This window comes from Sinohyriopsis cumingii, chromosome 8 (assembly GCF_028554795.1).
Source record: "Sinohyriopsis cumingii isolate HCF-2022 chromosome 8, ASM2855479v2, whole genome shotgun sequence".
In the NCBI taxonomy this organism is placed as follows: domain Eukaryota; kingdom Metazoa; phylum Mollusca; class Bivalvia; order Unionida; family Unionidae; genus Sinohyriopsis; species Sinohyriopsis cumingii.
In genome coordinates this window covers 126,146,121-126,168,654 of record NC_142968.1, presented here as the reverse complement: position 1 = coordinate 126,168,654, position 22,534 = coordinate 126,146,121, and the positions used below count along the sequence as shown (strand labels likewise).

At 34.3% G+C, this 22,534-nt stretch overlaps 1 protein-coding gene across 4 annotated transcripts in view; it reads left to right on the top strand.

The window, feature by feature from the left end:
• Positions 1–22,534, top strand: part of LOC149794592 (uncharacterized) — a 72,946-nt gene that overhangs the window by 24,895 nt on the left and 25,517 nt on the right. For 3 of the 4 annotated variants that reach the window (XM_089968877.1, XM_089968880.1, XM_089968879.1), the window contains 5 exons: positions 53–148; positions 6,624–6,675; positions 8,171–8,367; positions 19,983–20,024; positions 21,888–22,034. In XM_089968877.1, the coding sequence (XP_089825003.1) occupies positions 53–148; positions 6,624–6,675; positions 8,171–8,367; positions 19,983–20,024; positions 21,888–22,034 (534 nt within the window). The remainder of the gene's footprint in view (positions 1–52; positions 149–6,623; positions 6,676–8,170; positions 8,368–19,982; positions 20,025–21,887; positions 22,035–22,534) is intronic. The other variant, XM_089968878.1, reaches the window with a different exon arrangement.

The window sequence follows — 22,534 nt, the reverse complement described above, 5'->3', positions numbered from 1 at the left end:
TATTGCTTGCTGTACATAGCTGTTAAGTTTTAGTCTTATAAATTATTTTCAGGTTCAATGGGTGAAAGTGGCGGTGATGTTTATAATTATCTCACCACTCCTGCTCCAGATATGGGCGTTGTTTATGGTGTGACTATTCCTCTGTCATGTAAGTAATACCAGTTTCATCACATTTTGTCAAAGACCACATTAATTGGAAAGTAAGACAATATAGTGGTCACCTTGACAACATCATTAGAAGCAAAATCAAAAGTATTGTCATCAAAAGTTTTGCTAAGTTTTTTTGATTTAGACTTTTGTTGGAGATGGGGTTTGACATAAAGAATCCCACTGTGATAGCAGAATGGAATATATTGCTTGGTTGCTATGTTCACATGTCTTTTGTCAATCATTTTAGCGTAACAATATAGAAACTTCTACACTCAGAGCCCATAAATTGTACACACTTTATAATGGCCATAAGCATATGTACTGATTAAATTTTCGTTTTTATAGTCATTACTATAATCTTTCAAATTTGTTCCCATCTTTGGAATCCTATGTGAATTTTTTTCTGCACAAAATCATTGTATGCATGATGATTAAGTAAAACCTTTTTGACAAACCACATTTAGTAGGCATATTTATATTTATATTGTTATGATTTATGGTCTTAAACTAAGTAATAGAAAAGAGTGAAAACCAACAAGTTTTGTAAAATTCAACAAATAATTTATTTCCTTACAAAACAAAGTGAAAATTTAAAAAGAACTTACAATAATTTGAACTAAGTCCCAGATAGTCCTAAAACTTCTATCACAAATCCAGATGAACAGGGTATTGTAAATGAATTTCAGTGGTGTTCCAAATGAATTCCAATGTTGAATGTGCTGATGTACCAATAGCCTGTAATAGTGTTTATGTGCTTACAGTCCTGATGTATCAAAATGATATAATTAACATCGTCTCTAAATGAATACACAATAATCCCAAAATAGTGATTTAGTGTGAAATTATTATTGAGCACTTTGTAATTCCAGTAAATCCTCTCAAATATTAACAGGAACACAGTTAAAACTGATTCCTTTAAAGACTGATGTTGAGATAGGAATGAACTATTCTGAAATAAATAGTCCAAATATAAAAATCTAAGACATAATAACAACCGGGATGAGGGTAATTTTCCCAAAAAATTTATAAACAAGATTGCTTCTAGAAACTTCAAAGTTCAGAACATTGCAAAATAAAAACATAATTACTGGTGCACTGATATAAAAAGTCTAATGTAATAACACATAAACAAACAATAATTGAGTCAAAAAGGGGAGGTAGTGTTACAGCAACCTGCGAATGCTCAATTTTTGTCATCATATGATTAAGTTGTACACAAGTCTGAATTAGGCAAAAACAATAAGAAAACAGAAATTTAAATAAATTTCTTGACTTTTCCAACAAATTTATACAATTTGTATGTAATAATCGTACATGCCAACCCCAAGAGAGCTATATGGGTAATTTTTGCTGATGTAAGTTTGGCTTAATAAATGCATACAATGTGTAACTTGTGATGTCATCTCTGACGTTTTTGTTGGCTTATACGTGGGTCATGCACTCTTGAGTATTCATGCCTATTAAGTTTGGGTGGGTCACCTTATATATGAATGGGTTTATACACGAGTATATACGGTAAAGTAGGTATTAAGCTGTATCATCAAGATCTTGGATGATTTTGGGTATTATAATTTTCGACACCACAAATGTACTGGTCATCCAAGAACTGTGATGTTGTCAAGATGGCAAAGATGGCATTGTACAAAATTCTTTTGAATAATTTATAACAGTTTCAGAGTAATATAGTCCAAACAATGGGCACCTTCTATTTCCACTGAACAGTCTAAACAAATGTAAGTACAGCATAAAATACATTTGCAGACTTACAAAAGGAACACAAAAAGTGTGAATGACTAAAAATGCGGAATGAAATGGAATGCTTAATTTTCTCCTTGTATAAACTGTATATTGCGACTGTACTTCGCAATAGACCCCATGTGACAGCAGACACTATTGATTTGATGAACTAATATTCATGTGATCTCATGCAACCAATGGAAAACCACAGAATTAGTCTGAGAAAAGTCCATTTCCCATTAGTCACTGAGAAACTATGCTATAGGCACCATTTTAAGTCTTATTATTATGATTATTACTACTAATTGTCAATACTTATGTAAACATCTGTTCATAGATCCTATTCAATTTGCATTCTTAAAACAGAGCCAGGTCACATAACAACAGATATTCCATACAAATTACAGCCATGAATAATAATTATAAATATTAGATACAAAAATAGATAACCAGGAGTTTAAAAAATATAGATATTCATAACACACCCACACACAGACATACACACACACACACACACACAAAGATTATATATATAATCCCATGATCTTAAAAAATGTACAACACAGAAACAACATATCCTGAGAAATTCAATGCTCAAGTGAGCAGATGGTGGTTAAATTAAACCTCCAGTTTGCAAATCTAAAGCCTGATCTCTGACCTAGTGAAGTATATTTGGGTGAGTGTGTAAGTGGTTTCTTAGTTCTGACTTCAAGGGCAGGGCCCAGGGGAGTTAGGACAGACCTCGAAATCTATGCATACTGAACAAATTAACTCCCCTTGTAATTCCAAGTGAGTGCTGTACATTTTAAAGTGTGGAGCTGTGAACATGTATATGCATCTTTTTTACAAGCTGAACTGTTCAGAAGAATGAAGCCTATTTCAGCCTCATATGAAAATCTTGTTATCACAATTTCTCCTGAATGAGTGGAGATATCAGCATGTTTTTTTTTACTGTAATACTTTCTATGATGTCAAGTTCATTGTCAATAAAAAATTGTACTGATCTGATTTGCAGTATTGCCACTACAGTGGCCATCTTGCAAATCTTGTTGTTCCTACTTCTCCCTGGTCATATTGATTTGCCCTTACTGAAAGACTTACAGTGTGTAGTTGGTCCTTGACTGCCATGGTGCCAGTTTGTTATATTATATTGCCACAATGGCAGACAAGTTGAAAATGTTGTTATTGTTACTCAAACAAAATGTCAAGGTACATAAGCATGTGGTTTGCACCAGAAGACTTCTTGTGATGTCTTTTTGGTCCTAAATGAAAATGGTGCAAATCTGATGTCCAGTATGTCAACCTAAGCAATTAATTTGGAAAGTATCAGAAATGAGTTCAACACTCAGTTGTTAAAGGAAGAAAGGATCTTATCCTGAGCTCCAGGAAATTCTAGGCCAGTAGAACGTCTGTCCCTTCCATAAAGCCTTGGCCACTGGAGCATTTTCAAATTGTTTTATGTGAACGAGAAACATTTCACCTGTCAGGAGAAGTTCTAGGAAGGATTACCGCATGTGGATAGGTCATTTGGGTTTTTGAGATTAGGCTATCACTTTTTACTTGGTATCCTGGAATAATGTCAAATTTTCAGTGAGAGAGCAGGTGGTATACCAGAATAATGTCAACATCTCCATGACAGAGCAATTAGTGTTTCTTTGGTGCAAAATGTGCTTAAGATGTTAACATAATTGTCAGCTTCAAACTCTTGTGTCATGAAGATGGTGATACCAGTCATTGTCTGGGTGTTTTGGAATAGTCACAGGGTGCATTTCTACCGTGTCAAAATGTAAGGGGACTTCTTCCTTGGTTTGCATGAATGATCTGTTGGCAGCAAAATTTATCCTGGAGCTAGTGCAATGCTATATCTCCCCTGAGACAAAGGGGTCAAATCCTGTAGGTGCTTCATATTCTTCACTGAATACATGTGCTTGTTCTGCATGTGCCATTATGAATAAGTGTACCTTAGTAAGTAAATTGTTAAAATTCTTATTAATAACAGCCAGCCATAGAAGTTTTTAAAGCAACCAAATAATTTTGTTTCTTTCCTGGGAGTGCACATAAAGTCTTGAAGCCACACAGTGCATAGCTTGTATTAACACCAATGCCACACCTCATGCAAAGGTAATTTCTTTCACACCTTTGAAAGTCATGGTACATATACTTTACAGTATTTCTTTATATGGCTCTTGCCACACTTGTCAGCACTTCCCAATATGATGCATGCTTTTGCCCCAGTTAGTGTTAATATCTAGTCAGTTAGCACATAACCAAATGAAATTTTGTATCAAGTCAAATATTGTCCTTAAATTATGTGTTGTAACTGGAGGCTGAATAGATTCAGGCTGGCAAGTGGGGTGGGGGCTGGGTCCCTCCATTATGTCTCTAAAGAGGCTACTCAAAGATAACATATTATTTAAACATATCTACTTTTTGTGTTTCTGCTTTGGGAGTTTGAAACTGGATGGTGGCTGCCATGGAAGGAATTGGGGTGTGGCCAATATGTCACAGGTCCAGTAACGATCATCTGGTGTATATTGTATCTAGATGGGAAAGACAGATTTTTCATTGCTCTGGAAGGCCTGGATTCCAGAGGTTGCTTGACTTGAATTCCTAACATATAATATTAACTTTCCCACATAAACATAATTTATGATACAAATTTGCTGTTGATGCACATTATAGATAAGTAAATGTGTTAATTGTTTTAGATCACATGGCCATTATAAAGGCTCACTGAGGTTTTTGTATGGTCCTGCTCTGTGACACTTTGTCTTGTTATGTTATGTTTCAGTAGTCATGCTTATAGCATCAATCAACCCTTGCTATTTTCAACATCTTGTTGCAAATCACATTGATTGAATCAGTTTCATCCCAACTTAGATCTGAGTTTGCTTGTATAAAGGCTCTTAATATAAAAGTAATGGCCACTGTTACTAAAAATATAAAATCTTCAAATGGCTTTGAACTGCTCAGCATAATATAACCAGAATTGTCCGAGCTTTGATTTTATACCAATGTTGCTTTATTAAAGATCACATTAAGTGAAATGTGGTGAGTTTGGCTCGTGGTGATGCACCCAACACTAATATCACTAGTTCACAACATATGGAATCAACAAAATATTAAGATATATCAACGAAAAGCATGTTACTAAACCAATATTTCTTAGCAAACTATTTTTGCATTTATGAATGAAGCAGATGTCATCCAGGTGAATGATGTTAGACCTACTTGGGCCTCATGTTCAATGAATGAAAAGTTTCACAAACATTGGCAAAATTGGCATTGTTAGTCTTCCTACTCATGTATTGGTAATTTAATTCTTGCAAACAATTTTTGTATAAAATAAATATTTATGCTGCAGTTTTATGTCTTGTCACCTTTAGGTTAGGTGAGAGTAGGTGTCACATATTTAGCCTGTGACATGTTCATTGCCATTACTATCCTCAGCATTTGATCAGTCTTTGATTGAAATTTTTATTTAGTCTCAAAACCTTGGAGTAATAACTATTATAATTGGAATAAAAAATCATAAAGTAGTGGTCCTTGTAAATTCATATGATTCCACTTTCCTTCTGAAACCCCAGGCAAAATCAAGTTCATTTGAACATCTTTGTTATGTTTTTGATTTAAGTATCCATTTATGGTCATAAGTACCATATGCTTGGAATGTAGAATTACTAGGCACACATCTTTCAAATTCATGCTTTCCTTCTCTCCTTATGATCCCTAGGCATTGTCACAGTTTTTCAGTAGGGTAAAACTGTCATATGTGGAGAATCAAAAATCTCTACCTTTCATATCCTTGAACTTCTACTCTCTTTCTGATACCAGGTAAGGTCAAGATTATTTAAGATTCTTGGTTAAATTTTTATGTTTCAGTTTTTCAGTAGGGTCACAACTCCCAAACCATGTAAGGGATAGCTCATAACTACAATACTTGGAAAATCTGGAATCTCTGCCTTACATAATAATGCACTTCTTCTCTCCCTTGGAAACCAGCTATGGTCAAGGTCATTTAAGAATCTTGGTATGAAGTTTTTGAGTAAAGTCTTTATAACACGATGAGCCCCAAAACCTGAGAGGATTAGCTATTAGACTTGGACTTAAGAACCATTTGATAATATATTTCATATCAGTTCACCCCTACCTTCAACATGACATTCAGGCAAGGTCACTGCATACACAGATTCAGTTTTTACACATGCATATAACATCTTTTGTACAGTAATATGAACTTAATCTTAAATTTTAAATAAAGTTTTAGCTTGATTCCATCCTAAGATTTGTTATTGTCTTCTAATATTTAATTATCTTTGGAGAGAGTAACTAGAAGATTCAAATGTAAGAATTTAAAATGGACTTGAAGTGAATATTTTGCATGTCCTTGTTGTATTTTAATTAAACCTTTCTTATTTCATCCTTTCACTCTACCAACATCACCTAACACACACACACACACACACACACACACACACACACACAAGGGAATCAATGCATAAATATTCTGTTATTATATACCAGCTATAGATTTATTATCATGCCAGTTTGGAGGAAAACATGAGTCCTAGCAAGTTGGTGTCGAATCATTGATAAAGTATATGTGTTAACTCCATAGTGTTTGAAAATGACAATACACCACATTCTGCTGAATACTTATTACAGTATATACTTATTATGGATACTGTATTTATCATACTACAAAGCCATAATACCAGTTTTTATGTCTTTTTCAGTGTTTTGGTTGGTCTTTCTGGGTGTTTACATCAGGTACCTTTGCGTTTGGAGGTAAGATATATATATATAAAGGCTGATTAAACTCAAAGTATTTTATCTTGATACTGAATTTTTCAGATTTGTTGCTAAATTACAGTTTTACAGATCTCTCAAAAATGTCAAAACCATGGACCAGGCATATGCATGAAGTCTAAATAGATTACTAATTACATTTGTTGCTTCCACTACTTGTGGCAGATACATTTTGGCTTGGTTCCGTCTGCACCATCCATCCACTTATCTGTCCATACCATCCATCCCATCATCTGTCCATACCATCCATCAAACCATCTTTCTATACTATCCATCCCCTCATCTGTCCATACCATTCGTCCCATCATCTGTCCATACCATCCATCCCATCATCTGTCCATACCATTCATCCCATCATCTGTCCATAACATTCATCCCATCATCTGTCCATACCATTCGTCCCATCATCTGTCCATAACATTCATCCCATCATCTGTCCATACCATTCATCCAACCATCTTTTTATACCATCCATCCCATAATCTGTCCTGATGATCCATCCCATCATCTGTCTACACCATCCATACTATAATCTATCCATAGTTTCCATTCCATCATCTGTCAATACCTTCCATCCTGTCATCTGTTCATACCATCCATCCCCTCATCTGTCCATCTCCAGAAATTTATTGGCATCAAGATTGCACATGAATCAATCAAAGCAGACAAAATTTTGCAGGCATATTCAAATTTTGTAATTTCATAGTCTTTTTATGAAAACCTTCCATGTTATTAAGCAAAATATGACTTTAGATTTAATAGACATGTTGGTGTGCTTATGTGGATGATCTAATTAAATTGTTATGCCTGAATAGCAGATTTCAAATTTTTATACATATTTAAAAAATCATCTGCAATTTGGCTTTTAATCTATCAGAATTTGGAGCATTCATTTTTTGTGAGCACACATCTAGTTCATGTTTGATTCCTGTTGCAAATACGAAGCATTTCTGCTGTCAAAGGTGTGGTACAATTTTGTAGACCTTTACAAATTGATTTTTCTCAAACTTTTTTTCAAGACTGAATTTTATTTTGTGGGTTTTGCAAATTCTAATGAAGTCACTGTTGCAACTAACAATTTTTTTTTATTTTATGGCGGTATCCAGAGGTTTACATAATTAGTTTCAGAGCACTTTATTTTGACTAAGATGCAGGTCCAGTCTGCAGAAGAATCATGACATTATAAAGTAATGAAGTTTACTTTTATAAGTATCCATAATGAGATAAAAACGAAAATCAAATAATCTAACTGCATTTTAATTATGAAAGAAACTAAGAGCTGCAGAAAGGAACATATGCAAAAAATTGATTTTGAAACAACGAATATTTTAGAAGATAGTTTTACTGTATGTATCATTCTTTTACAGATATACATAATGGGGCACAATGCTGAAGGGGACATTTAAGAAAGAAGTTTTTAGGGTGAAATCAGATGTTGATATTTACATTAACTATATTAAACTCTTGTTTACAGATCATCTTCTCATAGCTGTTGTAGATACATGTGTGAGTGTTCATGCCACGGACGATGTTGCCAGGCAACAAGGAATAGATTTACAGCAGTATTTCAAGCAATCAGAGGATGCTTTCACTCCACTGCGACATTCATCCAGCACTGTCACCTACGGAGGAGAGAAAGAAATCAGAATGAGGAAAACAACTCAATGCCTGGTAATGACTCAATGCCTGGTAACCATGCACCCAAAAAACATAAACTTTGATTAACTTTCAATTTCCTTTGTAGCAAGTAATACCTTTAACTGAGATATTGGGCCCATTAATATCATCTTTTCCATCTATCTTCAATCCCAGTCCCCACACCACTTCCACCATTAACACAACCCACCCTATCTGTTTGGTATTATTGTCTGCTTAGATTAACAATCCTTAGACATAAATTGATGCCATTATTTAGCTGAACATCTTTACAAATGAATGTGTGCTTTTTAAAGATTTCATCCAATCTTTTTTCCCCAAGTAACAGACCTTTTTTTTGAGTTAATTATAATCTTAATAATGACATTTGTTTGTAACCGATGGAGCGGAGAAGTCATTCATACCTTGTGTACATTGTCTGCCACATGATGATGTACTTTTAGAACATTCATCTTTTCTATTCCATTTTGTCAGAGTCTTGGTCCATGTTTATAATTAATAACAAAGCCACTTTTTAGCTTGTTTATATAAAGCAGCAAAGCTCAGCCAAAAACATTCAACATTAATCATTTTGACTGAATTAGACATTAACACTTGCTCATAAAAATGCATGATTAAATTAGTTATGAACACTTGCCCCTTATATATAGTTGATTAAATTAGTCATGAACACTTGCCCCTTACATATAGATGATTGAATTAGACATGAACATTTGCCCCTAAATATCAGTGATTAAATTAGTAATGAATGCTTGCACCCTAAATATAAGTGATTGATTTAGACATGAGCACTCCCTTACAGAAAAAAAATGTATAAGTGACAAATAAGTGACACTTATATTACCCATGTATACAGGGCTTGTAAGTGACTTCCCACTTTACTTATAGATCACTTACAAGTGGCTTATATATGAAATATTAGGATTTCATATGTAAATCAGGAATTTCACTCATACATGAATAAAGAAATTAGACACTTCACCTATACATGAAATGCAAATTGGGCATCTGACTTTTAAATGAAGTATACTTTACTTATACATACACTTTACTAATAAACAAAGCATACTTAACTTGTAAGTTAAGTGAAAGTGAAATATGAGTCACTTACTTGCTATGCTTATAAGATAAGTATAAATGAAATGAGGGACACCCTCCTTCAGCCCAAAAATAAATGGGCAGTAATACTATGAATGGTATCATACATGTGATTAGTCTAGACTGCATCATGTTTCTTTTTACTGGTATGGAAAACTGACTTTGAGTAGCATAAATCTGATAGATGCTTCTGTTTGTGCTTTAAAAACAGTCCAAAACACTCCACAGTAAAAGGAGAGTGATAAGAAGCATGCTTAACTCTTCACCCTACTGTCAATAACTGTCAACACAATAGCTTTGATAGCTACAGTTTGGGAGGCGCATCTGTAAATATTACTGGTCTGCAAAATAATCGACTCAATGAATATGAGGCTCAAGATGATAAGGTTATCTCATCTGATGTATTAATTCTTGTGATCCAAACTGTGCTGAAGCAGTATAATGTGCCTGCCCAACTGCAGCCCATAGACCATCAAAATGCAACATAATCACAGCTTGATAATGTTTCAGCATGTTGATAAATCTGATGATGTTTATTATTCAGTTCCTCTTAGTGACACAAATATTCTGAATAACACATTTTTGTATCTTCCTCTTCTTTTCAGATGAAGTTATGGCCCTTTATTTACACTTGGTTAATTTATGATCCTTTTTTGACACTGTCACTCTGTCTAATCCATGTATCATGAAGAACTTAGGTTGAATAAAAAATTCCAATTCAAAAAAGGTATTTGACATGTTTAGTATATGGTATATTCTGTGTCACACTCCTGAGGAAATGTGAAACTAGTGATTTCTCTCATCATGTGACAAAATATGTTAAACAGAAAACACTTAGGATTCTTCTGTAGTTACAGATGCTTGAAACAGGAAGACTCAGGATTTTGATGAGGTTAATTTCATTATCAAATTTAAATAAATGAAGTAAAATGTACCATCCTTTAAGGTTACTTCATATCACCATGTTATATAGTAGTGATAATATAATTTGTTATGTAACAATGCTCTAGCAAAAAATCTATAATTTTCACAACATCAAATAATTTATAGATTATCTTTTATTTTTATAGTTTTAATAATTACCGGTAGCGAGCATTTGAAATTTTTTATTTGAAACAGACCAAAATACTGTAAAACATATTCCTGAGCAATAAAAGTCCACTGTTTAAAGGTAACTGAATTAACTATTGATCACACAGTAAAGTGCAAGCTTCCTTTAGAGAAGGATAAATCTGACCCATCAAGATGCTTTCCAGTATTAGCTTCTTACCCATGAATCATAAAATTGATCAAATTGTCAACCTGATGCATGATTGCAGTGTTAAATGATGCCAACAAAACATTGAATTAGTATACATGCATATAGGTTTAAATTAGCCAGCAAAATAATTATTTTTAAAAGCAGTAGTACTTAGTAATGCTGAATTGGATGAACCTATGGTGCATTTTTTAATGAAGGAATATGTCTAATAATATTCAGCCAAATGAGATTAGTCATATAAATTTCAAATAAAGAAAATAAACCCCTAGTTCAACTATATTTGGCATTCCTTTGCTGTTATCATTCTTCTGCAACTGAAACAGATGTAAATAGATTTTGAAACCACTTGATCATATCTAGATATACTACTGTAAGGAAAGATAAATCAGAGTAAATGTAGTAAGACTGGAATAATTTAGACTCTGTTCAGTGTTACAGTGCCAGTATAATTATGTAGTGCCAGCTATATAGTCTTCAGAATTTGGCCTCCTCTTCTTGTGAGGCAAACACTAATGGATTTTGGACATCAACATAGTCATTCCTGTGAGGCAAACACTAATGGATCTTGGTCATCAACATAGTCATTCCTGTGAGGCAAACACTAATGGATCTTGGTCATCAACATAGTCATTCCTGTGAGGCAAACACTAATGGATCTTGGTCATCAACATAGTCATTCCTGTGAGGCAAACACTAATAGATCTTGGTCATCAACACAAACACACATGCTAGGTGATTCGGCATTTAGGTCATCTAAATCCAAATTCAATTGGAATAATTTGGTAGAAATGCCATACACAGAAGTTTTAATATTCACCCTCAAATGTACAAGTATGATCAGATGATAAATGTTTGTAATTTGTTTTTATTTCTGCATAACATCTTTAACTAAGTTTAAATTTTTCTGTTGTGGAAAGGGGGTCATTCTATAGGAAGAAATTTGTACCATTTTAGATTCTAAGAAGATTTTAATCCAAACACCAGACCCCCATCTTGTCAGTTGGCCCATGGTCTCCAAACATTATAGGTATATTTCACTTGCTGAGCCATGCTATTTTGTTCAAACTGTTTGACAGTTAGGTCATTGCACACAAATATATTTCACTTGACTTCAGTAGCATTGATTCTTGACCTAAATACATATTATAATGTAAGTCTGGGTGACCAATCCAGGTCATGCCAAGTAGCTATAAAAGTCAGCCATATGCAATACCTCATGCTTTACTTAAGGTGGCGCTATACAGTTTCGCATTTTGCATAGGGTTAGGAATTTAAAGAAAAAGAATGTCCCCGGCTTTCCTCACTGGTTATACTGGCTATTTAAAAAAGACCTTGTATATCTTAGGTATAATGCAAAGAACCTTTAATTCCCTTTATTTTGGTGTATGATTGATGGGTGTACTATGGGTTATAGAGTATACATCTTGGCCTTACTTCAAATGTGCACCTTTCAAAAAAGTGCTAGCTCTACTTGGTCATTTTCACTTCCTGAACTTCAGAGGTCAATTGTATAAAAAAGAGCCGATAACTTTTTTTACATTTTATATATTTGGTAATTCATTCATTGCACTTTCAGAAGCTGGTATTGTCTAGTCTGGCAAAATTCATTTTCCCTGTTTTAATAGCTGCTATGTATAGTGTACTTTAGACTAATTCAGACTGATTTTTTAACACAAGAGAGCAGTCATTTTAGTTAGCAGTGTGCTTAAATCATGTAAAATTTCCAAAAGTACAATATCCAAAAGAAATATCATCCACATTACATTAATGTAGCATAGAGGTATGCAAACATTCTCTCCACTGTGCATGTTTTAAATGTGAACTACTTCACCTTACATACGTCACTCTCTCAGAAGTACATATTATCTGGTGAGCGCCACCATAAAGAAGATGTAGGTATTATTTTTTTATGATTTAATTATGTTTATATGGCTGAAACATTTAAGTCGCAAGCATCAAAACAATCCTTATGAATAATTCTCCTGCCTTTTTCCCCACAGAAAAGTATTTATGAGTGTCAGAGTCTCTAACAAGTCCAGCCTACCCCCCCCATGATAAAAGTGAGCTATTTTAAGAATGCACATTACATTTTGTAAACATAGCAACCAATGTTATGCTGAATGATAGGAACATGAAACTAGCCACAATTTCTGAGATATCAACAATGAATTTTACAATTAGAAAAGGGAGGTAACTCATCAGCTTCATAAAGGTCAAAGGTCAAAGTGTAAAATATTTGCCTATTGTTTAATATGGAAGAAGCGAATTCACTTTCTCATCATTTATTTTTTTATTTCATTGCAAATAAATGAAAAGAAACATTTTCACCATATATTTCTGTCACTTATTGCAACAGTTTTAAATTTAAGTTGACTCTATTCCTATATTCTAAGTCTTCTAATTTCCCCATAATTAAGGTCACTACTCACACAAACATACCTCATGGCAAATTATGTAAGCAAGAGAAAAATGATCATAATTAGCTTATTTTCATGCTTAAATGCAATATGAATGTACCATTTTATTCAGAACATCATACATAATTATATGAAAATAAAAAAAAATAATTGCAAACATTTTTTTATTTTCTTTAAGGTGGCGCTATACAGTTTCGCATTTTGCATAGGGTTAGGAATTTAAAGAAAAAGAATGTCCCCGGCTTTCCTCACTGGTTATACTGGCTATTTAAAAAAGACCTTGTATATCTTAGGTATAATGCAAAGAACCTTTAATTCCCTTTATTTTGGTGTATGATTGATGGGTGTACTATGGGTTATAGAGTATACAGCTTGGCCTTACTTCAAATGTGCACCTTTCAAAAAAGTGCTAGCTCTACTTGGTCATTTTCACTTCCTGAACTTCAGAGGTCAATTGTATAAAAAAGAGCCGATAACTTTTTTGGCATTTTATATATTTGGTAATTCATTCATTGCACTTTCAGAAGCTGGTATTGTCTAGTCTGGCAAAATTCATTTTCCCTGTTTTAATAGCTGCTATGTATAGTGTACTTTAGACTAATTCAGACTGATTTTTTAACACAAGAGAGCAGTCATTTTAGTTAGCAGTGTGCTTAAATCATGTAAAATTTCCAAAAGTACAATATCCAAAAGAAATATCATCCACATTACATTAATGTAGCATAGAGGTATGCAAACATTCTCTCCACTGTGCATGTTTTAAATGTGAACTACTTCACCTTACATACGTCACTCTCTCAGAAGTACATATTATCTGGTGAGCGCCACCTAACCTTGACCTGACTGCAACTCACACAGTACACAATTAATAAATCATGCATAATACATCTTCCTTTACCCTGACCCAACACAAACTCACACAGTACACTATTATTAAATCATATACAATACATCATCCTTTACCCTGACCCAGAACAAACTCACACAGATCTACACTATCAATAAATTATATACAATACACCATCCTTTATCCTGACCCAGAACAAACTCACACAGTACAGTATTAATAAATCATATACAATACATCATCCTTTATCCTGACCCAGAACAAACTCACACAGTACACTATCAATAAATCATCTACAATACATCATCCTTTACCCTGACCCAGAACAAACTCACACAGTACAGTATTAATAAATCATATACAATACATCATCCTTTACCCTGACCCAGAACAAACTCACACAGTACACTATCAATAAATCATCTACAATACATCATCCTTTACCCTGACCCAGAACAAACTCACACAGTACACTATCAATAAATTATATACAATACACCATCCTTTATCCTGACCCAGAACAAACTCACACAGTACAGTATTAATAAATCATATACAATACATCATCCTTTATCCTGACCCAGAACAAACTCACACAGTACACTATCAATAAATCATCTACAATACATCATCCTTTACCCTGACCCAGAACAAACTCACACAGTACACTATCAATAAATTATATACAATACACCATCCTTTATCCTGACCCAGAACAAACTCACACAGTACAGTATTAATAAATCATATACAATACATCATCCTTTATCCTGACCCAGAACAAACTCACACAGTACACTATCAATAAATCATACAATACATCATCCTTTACCCTGACCCAGAACAAACTCACACAGTACACTATCAGTAAATAATATACAATACATCATCCTTTACCCTGACCCAGAACAAACTTCCACAGTACACTATTAATAAATCATCTACAATACATCATCCTTTACCCTGACCCAGAACAAACTCACACAGTACAGTATTAATAAATCATATACAATACATCATCCTTTACCCTGACCCAGAACAAACTCACACAGTACACTATCAATAAATCATATACAATACATCATCTTTTACCCTGACCCAAAACAAACACACGCAGTACACTATCATTAAATCAAGTGCAATACATCATCCTTTACCCTGACCCAGAACAAACTCACACTGTGACAGTACACTATCAAACCCAGAACAAACTCACACTGTGACAGTACACTATTAATAAATTATGTATAATACATCATCCTTTACCCTGACCCAGCACAAGTTCACACAGTACACTATCAATAAATCAAGTGCAATACATCATCTTTTACCCTGACTCAAAACAAACTCACACAGTACACTATTAATAAATCATATACAATACATCATCCTTTACCCTGACCCAGAACAAATTCACACAGTACAGTATTAACAAATCATATACAATACATCATCCTTTACCCTGACCCAGAACAAATTCACACAGTACAGTATTAACAAATCATATACAATACATCATCCTTTACCCTGACCCAGAACAAACTCACACAGTACAGTATTAATAAATCATATACAATACATCATCCTTTACCCTGACCCAGAACAAACTCACACAGTACAGTATTAATAAATCATATACAATACATCATCCTTTACCCTGACCCAGAACAAACTCATACAGTACACTATCAATAAATCATATACAATACATCATCCTTTACCCTGACCCAGAACAAATTCACACATTACACTATCAATAAATCATCTACAATACATCATCCTTTACCCTGACCCAGAACAAACCCACACATTACACTATCAATAAATCATATACAACCCGTAGGAAATAATTAGGTGGATTCCACCTGGAACTTAAGCAGACTCCAGGCGGAATCTGCCTAAAATGTTAAAAATCTGGTTAATACAAAGGCGGACATGGAAAATTGGAGAAATCAAAGATGAATCCATCTAGAGTCCGTCTAACTCTAAGATGGACTTTTGTCAAATTCCTGCTATAAATACATCTTTAGGCATAATTTTGGACTTAGTTGATTTTCCACCCACCATCTAGGTGGAATTAGGAACTTAGTCACTGACATCTATTATATGAAAGGAGGAATCTGGACTTAGTTTATTTTTTAACCAACATCTAGGCGGAATGAAGAACTTAGTCATCTACATCACTTAAATAAGGCATAATTAGGACTTGACTTTTGTGTGTCTGTAAAGTTAAATGACTGAAAATATAGTGATATTTTGTGATTGTAATATCACTGACAGTTCAATAAAAATATCAAAAAGATATAATAACATTTATTGTTTCTTGTACAATTTGAATGATTTTCAGCAGCATTTATATTTTCTGTTTCTGATAGCTGTAATTTTATTGTTTATTTTGGGCACAATTTATAACTTCTTTTTACACATTTCCATGTTAAATTTCTTTTTCAAATTTGTTGTTGTTGTTATATTTTTGTTTAACTGCAGTTGGATTTAACTGCCCTCGAACAAGTTTTCATCATGTTTTCCGTTTTAAAACAATTTCGCTTTTCTCCTGACCTGAATTTTCTCGATATGGACCCATTGTTTAATATCGTCCCTGAAACGTTTTTATAAAATAATGCTCCATCCGGTCCCATTCCACAATGAGCTTTCAAATAAGTATTTGTTCCGTTTATTGTTGAACAGATGATCGTTGTATAAAGCTTTCTGATTGGTCAAAATATTTTAATTGACCAATGAATCGTCGCTTAACAGAAACTGATAGGAAAGAGCATGTTTGCTAAACATGGCGTTTCGAATTTTCGAGCGGGACGAGAGATTGAATAACCAATTGAAAAATGTGCAGCAATGAGAATACCCTGAACGCAAATTTGATGGGAACATAATTGATGAATCTGTATGAAAAGTGAACGCCAGGACAAGCATTTTGCATTTTGTGCCGTAAAGAGCTTTACAGTACCGGCTAACGTGCTAAATAAGACAAGGAATTGAATCAGGATGATTTCGAAGTTATACAACTCCAAACTGATTAACTTTAAGGAGGGACAACGAGTAGATCACTGGTGGGAATTGTTGCCAGATATCCATGTCTATCAAAGATAGTCATATTTTTGTGGAATTTTTTTTGGCTGAAAAGTAGAATCTACTTTCAATCTCGTGAGGTATTATTGTGTGTATTATCAAAATATTCTTGGTGTGTTGGAATTCAGTGTAAAATAAGAGTAATTATATCATGATAAACGTTTGTCACGGCTGCTTATGGAACAAGGACTAATTCGAGAGACCACAACAGCATTATAGTTTGTGCAATCAAAAATCCAGTCTTTAGTACAAGTGACATAAGGCAGGCTCCTAGCTTTTCGTCTTCTCATAATCAAATTGTCTCAAATGGATTCTTTTCTGTAATGTTGCATTATTTTCACGGCTGAATTTTTCAGTGCAGATTAATATTTTATATTTTATATATGTTTATGTGTTCACAGATGCCTGTGCATATGTTCCAGGCTTGATACTTGGATTTTTAAAACCACTTAATTATTTAATGTCAGATACTTCATATCATGTTTTATATACAGTATATGTTGTACGTCACAGAAGGCCTCAAGGTAGATTAGTTCTTTAACTAACTGAATTACCTTTTCTAAATAAAGTCATATATTATTATTATTATTATTATTATTATTATTATTATTATTATTTTTATTATTATTAACTCCCATTTCTCTTGCCTTGGATGTCATATAATTACAACATCAGTATAATTGTTTTCATGCACACTTAAATATCACCTTGGTTAATAAAGTCTTATTTAATTCATATCCATTATTTCTTTGAAACCTGCTGAAATGTCTGAAACACTAAAATAAACTTCAGTAAAATACTGTATAATTATCAAAATTTTAGTGAAATCTTACAAAAGTTTTAGTCAATGTTTTTTGTGAAACCTCACACATATTTCAAAGAAATTTGAGTGAGACCTCAACATAATATCAAAGAAAGTTTTGGTCAAAATATTTGTGAAATCTCACCAAACTTTAAAGTGAAATGAAAAATACTTAAGTGATGCCATGTTGGATTAGATTTTGTATGCAAGAAAGAAAATGGCATTGCCCCTTAGGACAAGAAAAACCTAAATCTTATTTGATAATGTCTGTCAAAATAAAATTTATGATCCATTTTAAAAATTACTGTGAATATTTATCATTGATTCCCAATAATGCCTAAAAATCATTAGGCAGTTTAATAGAAATCTGAAGTATATTTTTTATGGTTTAGGCAAAATCCGTCTTGACATTTTCATTATTAGATGGGGTTTCTGCAGGTATTTCCATCTAATTAGGCAGAAGTAAAGATTCCACCTAGAAACAGTAATTTGTGTATTTTGAGCTATATTCCACCCTGAATCTTCCTAAAAGTGATAATAAGGGGAATCTAGGCAAAATGAGCAGAATAAACAGATTCTGCCTAGTAGACAGAATAAACAAATTCCACCTAGTAGGTGGAATAAACAAATTCCACCTAGTAGGCGGAATAAACAAATTCCACCTAGTAATAGATGGACTAATTTGCATATTTCGGGCTGTATTCCACCCTGAACCCACCAAAAATTTATAATAAGTGGAATCTAGGCTTTTAAGTGAAATCCGCTTTAAAATTCCACCTGGAATCTGGTTCCAGTCAGGGCGGAAGTTTTCATACAGGAATACATCATCCTTTACCATGACCCAGAACAAACTCACACAGTACACAATTAATAAATCATATACAATACATCATCCTTTTACCCTGACCCAGAACAAACTCACACATTACACTATCAATAAATCAAGTGCAATGCATCATCCTTTACCCTGACATGACTGCACCTCACACAGTACACTATCAGTACAATCCCTTGCATAGACTATATCTTTAACTTGTGTGATTGGCCTCACAACTGTCTCTCAAATCACACAATATGTTTTCAAGATCTGCAACTATTTTCTTATGAAAACCTCTGAATAGGAACTCTACCCTCAAAATTCTGACTGGTAATGCATGTTTTGTGATTCCTTTGAAAGACATTATGATCTTTAAGGATTACAGATTCTAAATTGACTAATATTCTTGTCATTTTTACATTGATATGATGTAATTTGGATGTTTTTTCAGTACTGTGGGTAACATATAGCAACTTGGTTGTGTTCAAATGTTGTGTCAGTACTGTGGGCAACATGTAAACTTTGCAGTCTCTTGTCCCCTCATTCTTTGTGACAGTTTTGTCTTCACAACAATTTTAATTGAATTTTATTGGTTTGGTGTTATTCAGAATGCTTCAAGCTAGATGCATATCCCCATGTAATTACAAAAGTTCACAAGCTGTGCTTCATTTCACACAATGTAAATGCATCAAACTTAATTGTGGTCCTGGCTATTACAAAACAATTGACCATCTTACTGAGTTTGTACCTGAAATGGAGACAGCGTAGCCAGTTTCCATAGAAACCCTGATCCCCCTCTACATCATTATGATGTAAACATATCAACTAACCACTGTTGTTTATATTTTTGTTAGCTTTAATGGTTACACTTTTAATATGCTGTTGGCTGTACAATCCTGAAGAAATGGGAGTTTAGTGTCTTTGTCTAGGATTCACTGAAGCAGTTGTATTAGGTTGGCCTGGTCAGGTATTAAACATGCAACCTTTGGAATACAAGTCCAACACTCATCTCCCCACTAAACTCAAAAGATCTTGACAAGATTGTCAGGATGGTCATCAAGTGGCATTAAATACTTTAAACCAGGTCACATGCATTATTGAATTATTGTGACTATTTATCAAAACCCTGTATTGAATGTTCATAGGGACTAATTGTGGCCAGAACTGAGCATGCACTTTTGCCAACTGTGTGATGTAGGATGAAATTTGTTGTAAAGATACACACAAAATGTTAGTGTGTTTTGTCATCTTAATGTATTAAGAAGTACATGATGGAGTTTCATGTATAAATCATTTCATTACAGATATCAATTTTGATGGTGTAGCTGTAGAAACTGCAGACCAAGGTACACATTTATCTTCTTCCTTGTTTTTCTTTTAATTTGTACGGAAGATCCTAAAGATCCTTTTGTGTTTGTAGACAACTGTTGCAAGTAAGTTCTTCTTGTTGTGTCTAACCTTTTTTTTTACCTTTACCCAGGTGAACAAACACACTTGGAGATATAATTGTGGTGTTTGCTGATATGAGATACAAACATCCCCAATACATAATTAAGGGAGATTAGCACCTGAGTGGATATGGATAGTAGCTTTGAGAGATGAATGTTATGGGAGATTCCATTGTGTTCTATTTATTCTCAATGAAATGAGACTGTGGTTCTTTATAATAAGGGAGCTAAATGATGGAATGTATTTAAAGGTGTTGGAAAACCATTTTCAGAAGAAAGTATATAACAGTGTTAATTAGACTGAGAACATTTTATTTCTTCATGATTTTTTTTTCCTGAACATATTAGTAAATCCAATTTTGAGTATTCATAGAATTAACATACTGTTCGACCCCTCTGTTTAATAAATTACAATCAAGTGGGAACCCAGCTGGCTGCAATACCTGGAGGCTACTCCAATGCATTGGGTCAGTATCATTGGGAAGCCTGACAGATCTTGTTATCTGGTTTCTCCAATGCATTGGGTCAGTATCATTGGACAGCCGGACAGATTTTGTTATGTGGCTACTCCAATGCATTGGGTCAGCATCATTGGGTACCATGACATATCTTGTTAGGTGGCTACTCCAATGCATTGGGTCAGTATCATTGGGTAGCCGGACAGATTTTGTTATGTGGCTACTCCAATGCATTGGGTCAGCATCATTGGGTACCATGACATATCTTGTTAGGTGGCTACTCCAATGCATTGGGTAGCCTGACATATTTTGTTAGGTGGCTACTCCAATGCATTGGGTCAGCATCATTGGGTAGCCTGACATATCTTGTTAGGTGGCTACTCCAATGCCTTGGGTCAGTATCATTGGGTACCATGACATGTCTTGTTAGGTGGCTACTCCAGTGCAATGGATCAGTATCATTTGGTAGCCTGACATATCATGTTAGGTGGCTACTCCAATGCATTGGGTCAGCATCATTGGGTACCATGACATATCTTGTTAGGTGACTACTCCAATGCATTGGGTAGCCTGACATATCTTGTTAGGTGGCTACTCCAATGCATTGGGTCAGCATCATTGGGTAGCCTGACATATCTTGTTAGGTGGCTACTCCAATGCGTTGGGTCAGTATCATTGGGTACCATGACATATCTTGTTAGGTGGCTACTCCAATGCATTGGGTCAATATCATTGGGTAGCCTGACATATCTGTTAGGTGGCTACTCCAATGCATTGGGTCAGTATCATTGGGTAGCCTGACATATCTTGTTAGGTGGCTATTCCAATGCATTGGGTCAGTATCATTGGGTACCATGACATATCTTGTTAGGTGGCTACTCCAATGCATTGGGTCAGTACCATTGGGTAGCCTGACAGATTTTGTTAGGTGGCTATTCCAATGCATTGGGTCAGTATCATTGGGTAGCCTGACAGATTTTGTTAGGTGGCTACTTCTGTGCATTGGGTCAGTATCATTGGGTAGCCTGACAGATTTTGTTAGGTGGCTACTCCAGTGCATTGGGTCAGTATCAGGGTGTATTGTTGCATCCACATGGTGATGAAAAGTTAAATATTGTTTTTGTTACTTTATTCCTAGATAAATTTTTTTATACAATTTTCTTTGTATGTTTGACTTGCCAGATCAGGATCGGCTCATGACCATACCATTGTATTAAAGAAAGAGATGGGTAATTCTCATATTTTTATGTTGTGAATCTAATTCTGTTTTGAATGCTCATCATGACAAATGTTATCCATACAGCAGGTGCTGTGAACCAGCCAGCAGAATTTCAGGCAAATCATCAAATAGCAGATGGATCCGAAGAGGGTGCCATAGGTGGTGCTGCAGCTTCAGCATCTCCTACTGAGGCTGAGAGGCGTGTTCAGTACCAGACTGAAGCCCAATCCAGTAAGCACATTTTTTCTGGAATTAAAAAACTAAAACTTAAATAGAAAATTTAAAATCACACACACACACACACACACACACACACACACACACATATATATATATATATATATATATATATATATATATATATATATATATATATATACACACACAGTGTGACCCCGCTATAACACTGTAGCTGGGAGCCATAGAACCCAACTGTGTTATAGTCCGAACCATATCATAAGCAACCATATCAGTTAGCTAAAGAAAAAGATGCAAGTACCCCAACAAATTTGTGTGTGGGGAGGGGTAGATAATAAATGCGGGTGATAAAATACGTGCTTCATTGACACAGTAACCATCTTAAATCGATGCATATTAGATGGGAAGTGCACCTGTAGTCAAAACAGATAAGGCATATATAATATTTTACTTTATTTAGAGAACCATGAATTGGTACATAGACATTTATACTGTTTATATATATCTCATTGCATACATTGAATCCACAATAC